This window comes from Pinus tabuliformis, chromosome 7 (assembly GCF_031772625.1).
Source record: "Pinus tabuliformis cultivar Carrire ecotype Pingquan chromosome 7, CPIR1, whole genome shotgun sequence".
In the NCBI taxonomy this organism is placed as follows: Eukaryota; Viridiplantae; Streptophyta; class Pinopsida; order Pinales; family Pinaceae; genus Pinus; species Pinus tabuliformis.
The window spans coordinates 1,590,752,280-1,590,764,644 of NC_142293.1; the positions used below are offsets into that span (position 1 = coordinate 1,590,752,280).

The following is a 12,365-nucleotide window of genomic DNA, read 5'->3' on the forward strand; positions in this document are numbered from 1 at the left end:
GTTGAAACTCAACAACAAATAGAATCGATATGAAAACCCTCCCATATTGGGCATGTATTGGGCATATATATTTAGATATAAATAAATATACAATCTTTTATTTAGATTATAAATTTTTGTTTTGTTTTGTTTTTTTTAATTAATTTATGTGAAAATTCCTTATAAATGAGATTAATTCCCTATAAATGAGATTTAGGTAGAGATTTCATCTCCACTAACACTTCAGAAAATTAGTATCAAAAGTGAAGATTTGCTTAGTATCATTATTTTAATAAAATATAGTAAAAATTAGCTTAGAATTATTATGTTAATAATATATAATTTTAAATTATGTTTGTATTTTTTCGATTTTGAAAAAGTTTAAATAAAATAATTAGGAAAGATTCAAATTAGAGAAGATTTATCTTTAATTATAATTAATTATAATGATTGATTACATTTTGTTTAAAAATTTATATAATAAGAAAATAAGTTATAATAAGAAAGCAAGTCATTATAACCTAATTTCTTTACTATAATGATAGTTATACTTCTCATTTTTAGAAAACTATATATTTTATTTAAAAATACTAAATATTATTAAAAAAACTTATATATTATGGAAATATATTTTATAATTGAACCCTTATTCTCAAAATCATATACCACATTAAACCCATTCAAAGTAAGGTTTTGTGTTGTTATCAATGTCTTTACATTTACCCATAACCCTATTAAACCCATGTAGGGTCACGTGGTGTTATGGGATGTTTTAAACTTTATGTTTATATTCATGATTGTGAGCATGTTTTTTATTAATTGGTATTGGGAATATGTTTTTAAATAATTGGAATTCGTATAATTTATATTTTATGATTATAAATTAGGGTAATTAAGTAAAGTTGTCCATTGTTAATTAATTTTTTTAATTTTCTGTTTATATAAAAATATGTTTTTATTTGTTGGTATTTGAAAATATATTTGTAATTAGTTAAAATGAATAATTTATAATTATGACAGTTATGTTTTAAGATTTATATTTTTATTATATGAATATGAATATAAATAACTATGTGAATGGATATTTAGAGAAAATAAAGTTGTGATTTTTTTTTAGTGTTTCAAGTTACATATTTATATATAGTTAAGAATATGTTGTTTGTTGATAGGTATTTAAAAATGTATTTTATTAATTAACATTTATATAATTTGTATTTTTGATTGTATAGAATATATTTATAATTATTTGTAACTATTTTTGATAACTACAGATTTTATTAAAATTCTATACTATATTAAAATTAAACATTATATTATTTGTTAATAATTTTTTATAAAGTTTTTTAATATTTCTTATCCTCGTCACTTAAAAGCACGCGAAGACTTTGAAGACTTTAGAGGTAAGATTGATCGCTTTAAAAACTTTTCCAAATCCTTTTTGAACTTTCGAAATAAGGACTTTTAGAAAAAGACAAATGCTCGTTTTCATATTTATACAAATTGCGTAGGAGGCGTGATAAATGTGACAAGAAAATATTGAAGATCGGATATTATGGGCGTTTAATATTTCAAGAAGGAGTAGTCTTTAACGCGACTTTTTGAAAGTCTTTCTGGCGATTTTTTCCGGTGAAAATCCGGCAGTAATTTATTGGAATCCAAGTTTGATAGCTAATTTCTGCACAATGAAACCGTCCCAGGGGTTTTTCAAGGTGCTGAATCCGAATATGCAGTTAAAAAACCATTTTAACTGCAACAAATCATGATTTCATCTCAATTTCTTCCGCCGGATTCCGTCACCGGAATCTCAAAAAGTCGCATTATAGACAACTCCTTTCAAGAATATGAGCCGTGCTTCCATCTGTAAATACGCCTAAGGGTTAAAGGTATTAAAGAAATCCTCCGCTATTGGCATACGTTTCTGTGATGACGATAGACATTGTATTGAACCGCATTTTTTTTAAACATGGGAAGGTATTGATGTCAGAGACAGCGAATGGAGAGATTGCTACAAAATAAAACGCAAGTGGAGATCAGCTTCCCATGCCCAACTGGCCAGAAATTTGACGTTGTTCAAGGACCATGGCGCGACGTTCTGTGTTCATACAATCTGGTCAAAAATGTCGAGCTTTGTTTAGGGTTAGGGTTTTTTAAGGGGGTGGTTTTATCACCAAACGACCTAGTCTGAGGTAGGTTTCTTGTCGGGTATTGTAATATACGACAAACGGATCTGTGTTGGGCTTCTCTGTCATGTGTTTAAAATTGTAGAGTATAACGTCACAGAAAAAACCTATCCAAGTAGCAGCGTGCTGAAGTGAACTGCTCTAACGCATTTTCACAAGACTGGAATTCAATAAAATATTTCCCAATTTGTTTGGGAATTTTGTTATTTAACCGTTTAAGAGCACACGGTCTACTGGTTCCTGTGGTGTGCCTATACGATTGATGGATGGGGCTGATGCATCGACCAATTTTAGAGATGGTCAGGATCTTGGTAAACCAGAAAACGTTATATGTGTGAGAACAGAGAGCACTGAGAATATTATTGATGACGGATACGAATGGAAGAAATATGGTCAGAAGCGCATCAGGGATAGAATTCATCTCAGGTATTTTCTCTAGCCATTACTTCTTGGAGCAGCACGGGGTTGGTTATATTGCCAGTATAGAACTTCTAATCGTGCGTACTATTTACAAAATATCTTTATAATCGCTGCTATTGTTGAATAAATCAGCAGATATTATTTCAGATGTCGAAGAAAGGGATGCCAGGTAAAGCAGCAGATTGAGCGCTGTCCGGATGATCCTGGATACGTTCTGACGACCTATACCGCCATTCATAATCATACTATCGCTGATTCTCCTTCTTCTGCATCCCTTCCAAGGAATTCATACGATTTGCGCGCCCAAATGATTGACCTAGCAAGGGATAGACCCGAGAGATGATACAGAAAAAATCGAAGTTTTATTTAGGTCATCATAGCTTTACAGGCCTGGGAATGAAGCGCATCAACCAAAATTGTGCAGGGATTCGAAAGTTTAGAAACATTGCTCTTTTCAGATATTTCGGTTGGCAGTTTAGCTTGCGACTCGTACAATTATATAAAGCTAAGATATAGACAAATCCAATCTCACTGTGCGACTTTTCATTAGCTTATTATTAGTGAATCTGATGAATAGTTATCTATTATTGGTAAATTTAATTAACAACAGCTTATTTTTAAAATTACAAAGCATTTATGACGTCTCCTAGTGCCGCATGTCGAAAATCTCAGCACATACTTCATCTTAATACTCTAGGCATGGATTTAATAAATGTTATTTAATTTTAAAATTAAAATGAACTCTGGCCATGACTAGGCTTGCATGTGGGCTGTAGAATGATATATAGTAATAGGAAATGTCAAGAAATCGCAGGGCATTTTCATGTCGATTCTAAAACATGTTTCATCTTAATATTCTAATACTCTGCGCGCATTTAATGAAGGATATTTAATTTTTAAATTAAATTGGCCTCATGTATGGCTATCGTTGATTCAACGATGTATAGTAATATCAAATGTCCAGAATTAGCAGGAGGCATTGTAAATTTACCATATTTAATCGATCTGAGATAAAATTAATAGTCGGTTTTGATTTATGTTTATGGGAAGTCCAAATTTTAATGCACAGAAGTTTATAACAATCTTTAATTAAAACAGGAACTGCAGGCAGTCGGAGTCCCTGCCGGTTTGAATTTGATATGAGATATAGCTACTGGTTTGATAGGAGAATCAGGGAACTTGATATGAGATATATCTACTATATTTGGTATAAAATAGAACTTGATATGAGATATATCTAATGTATTTGGTATAAAATAGACGACTTGATTCATCCAGTTATTAAGAAATTCTATGCTTTTAAAAGCTTCTTTAGTAGTTTTTATTTAGTAGTTTTGTTTCTGTTCAGTTCCTTTTCTTGTTGAAATATTAATTTCAACCTGCCATGCAGCAGCATTAAACGGCAACCGAAAACCATTCCCGAAAACCGCTGAGCCTTATCGCACCGCCTTTTGGCAAAGGTTGTTTTTCCCTGGAGGCCTCCGACACAATGCAACGAACCGAAAACTGCCCATCTGCTGAACATTAAACTTCGATTAGGTTGTGTGGCTGAAGGATGCCAAATGCCTCCGATCAGGTCAACGCACATGGATTTCCTTCAACCTACCAGAACGTTTCCTATTTATTTTACCGCCGGCTTTTATTAAATGCATTTATTGAACTGTCAGTCTTAAGTAAAGTATTTAAAGTTTATAAGGCATGTAATTTTTTTTTATTGTTAACCCATATGGTATGTACGCAATATAGTTTTGGTTGTATGCTTTGACTTTGTATTGTTATTGCATATGGGAGGAGAAGGAAGTGGGGTTTGCAGCAGCGAGGAATGAAAAACTAGAGGTTTGCACAACAGTGCAAGGGTGAAGGTAAATAAGACTTTGTAATGTAATGAAATGGTGTATAACGCACAACATTGCTAAACATAAAAAATTCTAGGGTTGAAATGTAATTTTTGTGTATTGCTCAAACGAAGGGAACCAAAAGCGAATGAAGAATGACTGTGTCAGTTTTATTTTTGAAATTGAAATGTAATGTAAGGAATTTTTACAGCATATGTAAGAATTTTTTTTTTTATAGTTGTAAATGTAAAAGCCCTTTTTACAGCAGTAAATGTGAATGAAGATTTTACACAGCACTGTAAAATCATTTGTAAAAGAGGCAGAGTATTTAGTTTTGGTAAAAGTTTTTGGTGAATCCCTCTGAGAGAGAGGAAGAAAATTGTATTAGGCAGTTTATAAATTAATACAAGTTTGTTTGGCTGAGAAACTCTGCGTTGGTAAGAATTTTTTTTTTGGGCTTCCCTGTGCAAAAGATCCCATGGCAAAAAAACAGAGCATTGCTCTGTATTCAGTTAATTTGTGTTTGAAATTACCAGAAATTTCCAACAGTGGTATCAAAGCAGCTCGAGGCTCTTTGAATGCGATAAAGAAGCTGAAGGAAGGTTCCTTTTGTTGCAGCAGTAAATCCTCTCCAGCAAAGTGAAGTCTCAGGCAAAAGAATCTAGGTATTCCTCAAAGTTTTTTTTGTTACTGCTGAGGAAACAATCAGTATTTTAAATATACAGTCAAGGATTTAGAGGCATAGCTAAGAATGCAAGGAATGGATAGCACAAGCATTAGCATGGGCATGTTTAATACTCAGCTCCCACAGTTTAATGGGAAAAACTATGACTATTGGGCAATAACCATGAGAACCCTGTTTGTCTCACAAGATCTATGGGAACTTGTTGAATATGGGTTTGAAGAACCAGCAGATGAAAATCAATTTAACAGCTTAACTTAGGGAGAGAATGATCTGTTGAAGAGCAATAGGAAGAAGGATTCAAAAGCCCTTGTGTTTTTGTATCAAACAGTGGACCAGAGTGTGTTTCCAAGGATAGCAGCAGCTAAGACATCCAAAGAAGCATGGCAAACCCTCAAGACAGCCTATCAAGGCATGGAGAAAGTGAAGACTGCAAAACTACAATTGCTGAGGAAAGATTTTGAGAATCTGTGCATGAAAGAGTCAGACAATATTGACTCATTCTTCACACATGTAATTGGTCTGGTCACACAGATAAGGACTCATGGAGAGACTCTTGAAGAAAGGAGGATTGTGGAGAAAATATTGAGAGTCCTACCCTCAAGGTTCCATGTGATTGTCACCACCATAGAAGAGACAAAGGATCTCTCAAACTTTTCAGTTGATGAGCTACATGTATCACTGATAACACAGGTTGAGTAGAAATGAAAAATCATCTCTAGAGCAAGCCTTCAAGACCCAGATGTCCTTTGGAAGAGGAAGAGGTCAAGGCAGAGGAAACAAGAGAGGAAGAGGCAGAAGCCAAAACAGAGGTGGAAGGAACAGTCCAGCAAATACTCAAGAAAGAGACAACGATCCAAATTAGAACCAAGGCCAAGGCAGCATCCAACAAAGAGGACAACATCATGCTCAAGGACAAAGGTATGAAAAATCCAATGTCCAATGTTATTACTGTAAAAAATATGGGCATTATGCAAATGAATGTAGGAAAAAGCAGCATGATATGAGTAATAGACCAAATGCAAATATCACTAGAGAAAACATCAGTCAAGATAATGTGTTTTTAGCTTGTAACATGGCTGAAACAAACAGTGATGATATATGGTTTTTAGATTCCGACTGTAGTAACCATATGACAGGAAACATAGCCCTACTTTCAAACTTAGATCAGAGTGTGAAATCACAAGTCACACTTGGGACTGATAGCAAAATTTCTGTTATGGGAAAGGGAGAAGTAAAAATATTTACAAAGAAAGGTGAGAAGAAAACCATAGCAGATGTCTACTATGTCCCTGGAATGAGATGCAACCTCTTGAGTATTGGACAACTTGTTCAGAAGGGGTACAATGTTTTCTTTGAGAATGATGTATGTACCATCATGGATAGAGCACCTAGCAAATGATGCATTGTTGAAGTGAAGATGACAAGGAACAGGATGTTCCTCTCAGAATAAGGGCAAATTTGAAAAACAAAGAAGTAATTGCAGTAGTTACCCAAGAGACTTTCCAAAGTGTACCAAAGGATGAAAATTGATTTTGGCACTTGAGATTTGGGCATCTCAACTTTGGAGGTCTTAACTTGTTGAGCAGAAAAGGAATGGTAAGAGGATTACCATTGATAGAGAAACCGGACAGCCTTTGTGAAGGTTGTATCTTGGGAAAACAACACAGAGAAAGTTTTCCATCAGGGAAAAGCATAAGGGCAAAGGCACCCTTAGAGATTGTCCACTCAGATTTATGTGGACCGATGCAAAATCCATCATTAGTAGGCAGCCAATATTTTCTAACATTCATTGATGATTTCACTAGAAAAACTTGGGTCTATTTCCTTAAGAACAAAAGTCAAGTGTTTGAAAAATTTCGAAATTTCAAGGCACTTGTAGAAAATTAAAGCGGGCTGCATATCAAAGTTTTGAGAACTGACAGAGGAGGTGAGTACATCTCCAAGGAATTCCTACGGTTTTCTAGAGAAAATGGAATACACAAACAGTTTACAACTAGGTACACCCCGCAGCAAAATGGAGTTGCTGAAAGGAAGAACATGACCATCATGGATATGGCGAGGAGCATGTTGAAGGCAAAGCATTTGCCAAATGATTATTGGGCTGAAGCTGTACATTGTGCAGTATATATCTTGAATAGGTGTCCTACAAAAGCAGTGATGAACAAATTGCCGGAAGAAGCATGGAGTGGGAGAAGGCAAGGAGTCACCCACATGAAAATTTTTGGATGTGTGGCCTATGCACACATTCTGGATCAGCTAAGGAGGAAGTTGGACAGCAAGGGGGAGAAATGTATTTTCATTGGATACAATGAGGAATCCAAAGCTTATAGGTTGTATATCCCATCTACCAAGAAGTTTTTTGTCAACAGAGATGTTCAGTTCATTGAGAAGGAAGCTTGGGATGGAAGCATAGAGAAAACAGTGAATGTTAAAAATTGTTTGTCTCATGATGAAGATGATGAGGAGGTGGCTGAAATACATCCCCAAACAGCAGCGCCAACGCAAGGACAGCAAGGAACACCCTTGAGGATAAATGAAAGTGCTTCTCCAAGCACACCACAAGGAGGAAATTCAAGTGCATCCTCAAGCACTTCCACACCAAATGAAAGAGGTAAGAAGTTCAGAAATTTAAGTGACATTTATGATGAAGGTATGAATTCCCTGTTTGATTTGTATTGTCATGTTGATGACCCTATTCATTTCAAAGATGAAATTAAGGATAGGAAATGGATAGAAGCTATGGATGAGGAGATCAATGCCATAGAAAGAAACAAAACATGGGATTTGGTTGAGCTACCAAAAGGTAAAGAAGTCATTGGAGTCAAATGGGTCTACAAGACCAAGTGCAATGCTGAAGGCAAGATAGAAAGACACAAGGCAAGGCTGGTTGTCAAAGGGTACAAGCAGCAGTATGGGAGAGATTATGAGGAAACTTTCGCACCGGTTGCAAGAATGGAAACGGTGAGAGCAGTGTTGTCCATAGCAGCACAAAACAAGTGGAAAGTTTACCAAATGGATGTGAAGTCAGCATTCCTAAATGGAGTGTTAATGGAAGAGGTTTACATTGAACAGCCTCTAGGCTATGAAAAGAAAGGCCAAGAGCACAAAGTTTGCAGATTGAAGAAAGCTCTTTATGGGCTGAAGCAAGCGCCAAGAGCATGGTACAGTAGGATAGATTCCTATCTACTAGAGAATGGATTTGACAAATGTGAGGGAGAACCCACTGTCTACGTCAAAGAAAAGGATGGTAAATTGCTAATTGTTGTGTTATATGTTGATGATGTGATTTTTACAGGTAATGATGACTACCTCATTGAATAGTTCAAAACAGTCATGAAAGAAGAATTTGAAATGACTGACATGGGTTTGCTGAGATACTTCTTGGGAATAGAAGTAGATCAAAATGAAAATGGAATTTTTATCTCACAAGAAAAATATGTAAATGAAGTGTTGGAAAGATTCCATATGCAAGAGTGTAAGGCAGCAATCACTCCCACAATAATGGGATTAAAACTTAGCAAAGAGGACAGCAGCAAGGACTTTGATCCTATTTTGTACAAGAGTATAGTTGGCAACCTAATGTATTTGACTGCAACTAGGCCTGACATAATGTTTGCTGTTAGTTTAATTTCCAGATTCATGGAGAGGCCAAAGGAAGCACATTGGCATGCAGCAAAAAGAATTCTGAGGTATGTTAAAGGTACTAAAAGGTTTGGCATTTTATATACAATCTCAAAATGTTCAAATTTGGTTGGATACATGGATAGTGATTGGGCTGGAAGTGTAGATGATCGGAAAAGCACTTCCGGTTGTGTTTTTCACATGGGTTCAGGAGCCATTTCATGGGCTTCTAAGAAGCAGTCCATTGTAGCATTGTCTACAACAGAGGCAGAATATGTGGCAGCTATAGCAGCAGCATGTCAAGCAGTTTGGATGAGAAGGATGTTGAGGAGCTTAGGCCAAGAGCAGGCAAAAGCAACAGTTCTTTTTCGTGACAATAGCTCAGCTATTGCATTATCCAAGAATTCAGTGTTTCATAAGAGAGCGAAACACATTGACACAAGATTTCATTTCATCAGGGAATTGGTGAGCAATGGAGAAATTGTTCTACAACATTGCAGGACTCAGGAACAGGTTGCAGACATTTTGACAAAGCCATTGGACCAGAAAAGCTTTGAATTTTTGAGGAAGTGTTTGGGTATGACTGAATGCCCAGCAGTTGAAATTAAAGGGGAGTGTTGAAATATTAATTTCAACCTGCCGTGCAGCAGCATTAAACGGCAACCGAAAACCATTCCCGAAAACCGCTGAGCCTTATCGCACCGCCTTTTGGCAAAGGTTGTTTTTCCCTGGAGGCCTCCGACACAATCCGCTGCTGCCACGCGTCCTCAGTACGAACCGAAAACTGCCCATCTCCCGGACATTAAACTTCGATTAGGTTGTGTGGCTGAAGGATGCGAAATGCATTCGATCAGGTCAACGCACATGGATTTCCTTCAACCTACCAGAACGTTTCCTATTTATTTTACCGCCGGCTTTTATTAAATGCATTTATTGAACTATCATAGTCTTAGGTAAAGTATTTAAAGTTTTTACGGCATGTAATTTTTTTTTATTGTTAACCCATATGGTATGTACGCAATATAGTTTTGGTTGTATGCGTTGACTTTGTATTGTTATTGCACACAGGAGGAGAAGGAACTGGGGTTCGCAGCAATGAGGAATGAAAAACTAAAGGTTTTCACAGCAATGCAAGGGTGAAGGTAAATAAAACACAGACAAAGACTTTGTAATGTAATGAAATGGTGTATAACGCACAACAGTGCGAAACATAAAAAAACCCCAGGGTTGAAATGTAATTTTTGTGTATTGCTCAAACGAAGGGAAGCAAGAGCGAATGAAGAATGACTGTGTGAGTTTTATTTTTGAGATTGAAATGTAATGTAAGAAATTTTTACAGCATATGTAAGAATTTTTTTTTACATTTGTAAATGTAAAAGCCCTTTTTAATGTGAATGAAGATTTTACACAGCAGTGTAAAATCATTTGTAAAAGAGGCAGAGTATTTAGTTTTTGGTAAAAGTTTTTGGTGAATCCCTCTAAGAGAGAGGAAGAAAATTGTATTAGGCAGTTTATAAATTAATACAAGTTTGTTTTGGCTGAGAAACTCTGCTTTGCTCAGAAATTTTTTTTTGGGCTTCCCTGTGCAAAAGATCCCGTGGCAGAAAAAACAGAGCATTGATCTGTATTCAGTTAATTTGTGTTTGAAATTACCAGAAATTTCCAACATTTCTGTTGTTATCTTATTTCACGATATCGCAGCATGTTTTCCCCTTGAATTCTCGTCTGGTCCGGTTCAAATTTGAACTATATGTGCTTCATCCCACTCAGAAGTTGGTGATTTTAACAATTCGTTCAAATCCACTCTTGTTCTGTTTTCATTTGAGGATTTCGTGTCAATTTTGCTAGTTCCCTGCGTTTCTTGTTTAACTTTGATATGCTTTTGTTCAATCAATGTCTATCTTCCATTGACAAATTTGTTTAATTCCCTATTTCTTTCGAAAGTTTATGGCAATGTTGCTTCTCTGGTGGATGTCCATCTGTTAAATTTTGAAATTTAGGATTTTATTTTCGGATTGAACTATCATTTTCAATTATCTTGCTAATTTGGAGTTTTAGCTTAAGTAATTTTAATATTTTTATTCAAATATTAGTGTTTTATAATCTTTGTGTTAATTATTTTATGTCAATTCAATTTTCCAGCTCAAGTTTAATGTTTTTTTTTAAGTCCCTACTTCACTGTTGAAATTCCGCCAAATTTAGCCATCTTTTTCTTTATATTTCACATCTTCCCTTCTTCAATCGCTTATCTTCTCTCCGTTTTACGTTTAAAATGTTCATTTCCCTACAGGCAAAGCTCAATCATGACAAGAGTGTTTTAGCAGAGGCAAAGGTGAGGTTTCATTCATTTCACACAAAACAGCGAGGCTATGTTTTCTGAAACTGTAGATTATAGTAGCTTTCCTGAAGTAGATTTTTTAAGAATCCACAATCCAAAATAAAAAGCAGAATAGGATTTTCGGTTCACTCTGTTAAGTAGCGTAACTTTTTTTACTGTTTCAGTTAAGTTATCCATATCCTAGTGTACCTTAAAACCCACTTTAGGCATCTTAACATAAATATTTTCATGAAAATTTATACGATGAATCTGAAGTAACAGAAAATGTGAAAGAACCATTATATGTTGTTTCTTTAGGAATTAAGCTTGCTTCTTGTTATTACCAGGAAATAACTTGAATAAAAGATCCATTGATCGGATATCTTAAGGGAAAGTGCCAATATCACCTCACACATCCCACACTTTGGGTTAGTGCTTTGCTAATCTCATGGGGTTCTCTCTAAGCTATTCAAAGCTTCAATTATGAACATTGGGGGACATTTAACACCTCAAATTTGCAATAAAAGCTATGCATTGGTATTAGCTAAATTCAGTACGGAAAGATGGCCCAAGTTCCGAGGAAGAAGATGGAAAATAATATATAATAATATTAATATTCAACCGTTAATTCTGAATTACTCCGCACGATATTGGAATAAACAAACGACAGCTCCAGAAACTTTTGCATGCACTCCACGTGGTTGTGGTTGTCATGAAAGGCTCCAAGTAATTCCAAATGTTCATGTACAAACAATAAAAAGGATGCCATTATTTCAACGGAGCCACCTTCGTCATGGGCTTTGTCTTGGATGTAATGCTAGATTAAGATTAGATGTTGATATCCTCATGAATCAATCCTTGGAGGTCATGGGGACGACAGAAGCTAGTCTATTCTCCCTTCCATCTATGCATGGAAAACTAGTACAAAAAAAAACCCTCTTCTCCTCGTTATGCAACCAAGACATAAATGCTCTCAGATGTTGGGAGACTCGGCCTCTGTTGTTCTGCAACCAAGACATAAATTCTCTCATCTGTTGGAGACTCGGCCTCTACTGTAGAACATAGTTATTGGAGACTCCTGTAGAACATAGTTGTGCAAATAAAACTACGGATGAGATTTATTCTTTCTATGGCAATATAAAAATATTGCTCACATAATTTGGGTTCTGGAAATCGATTTTCATCTGCAAGACTTGGGTATGATAAATTGAGGTATGAAATTGAAGAAAATACATGATTATATGAATGACATTAAAATGGGGAGTAGTCTACCTAGGCGGAGGAATGGCCCATTTTCCGGCACTGCCCGGAAAATCGTCCGGCTCCGG

The 12,365-nt window shown here is 35.5% G+C and overlaps 1 protein-coding gene across 1 annotated transcript; it reads left to right on the forward strand.

The window, feature by feature from the left end:
• Window positions 1-2,410: 2,410 nt before the first annotated feature.
• Window positions 2,411-3,669, forward strand: LOC149254180 (putative WRKY transcription factor 43). Its single transcript, XM_089457000.1, has 2 exons — window positions 2,411-2,585; window positions 2,715-3,669. The coding sequence occupies exons 1-2, from the start codon at window positions 2,422-2,424 to the stop codon at window positions 2,920-2,922; spliced, it is 372 nt and encodes a 123-aa protein (XP_089313126.1). The 5' UTR covers window positions 2,411-2,421; the 3' UTR covers window positions 2,923-3,669.
• Window positions 3,670-12,365: the final 8,696 nt, after the last annotated feature.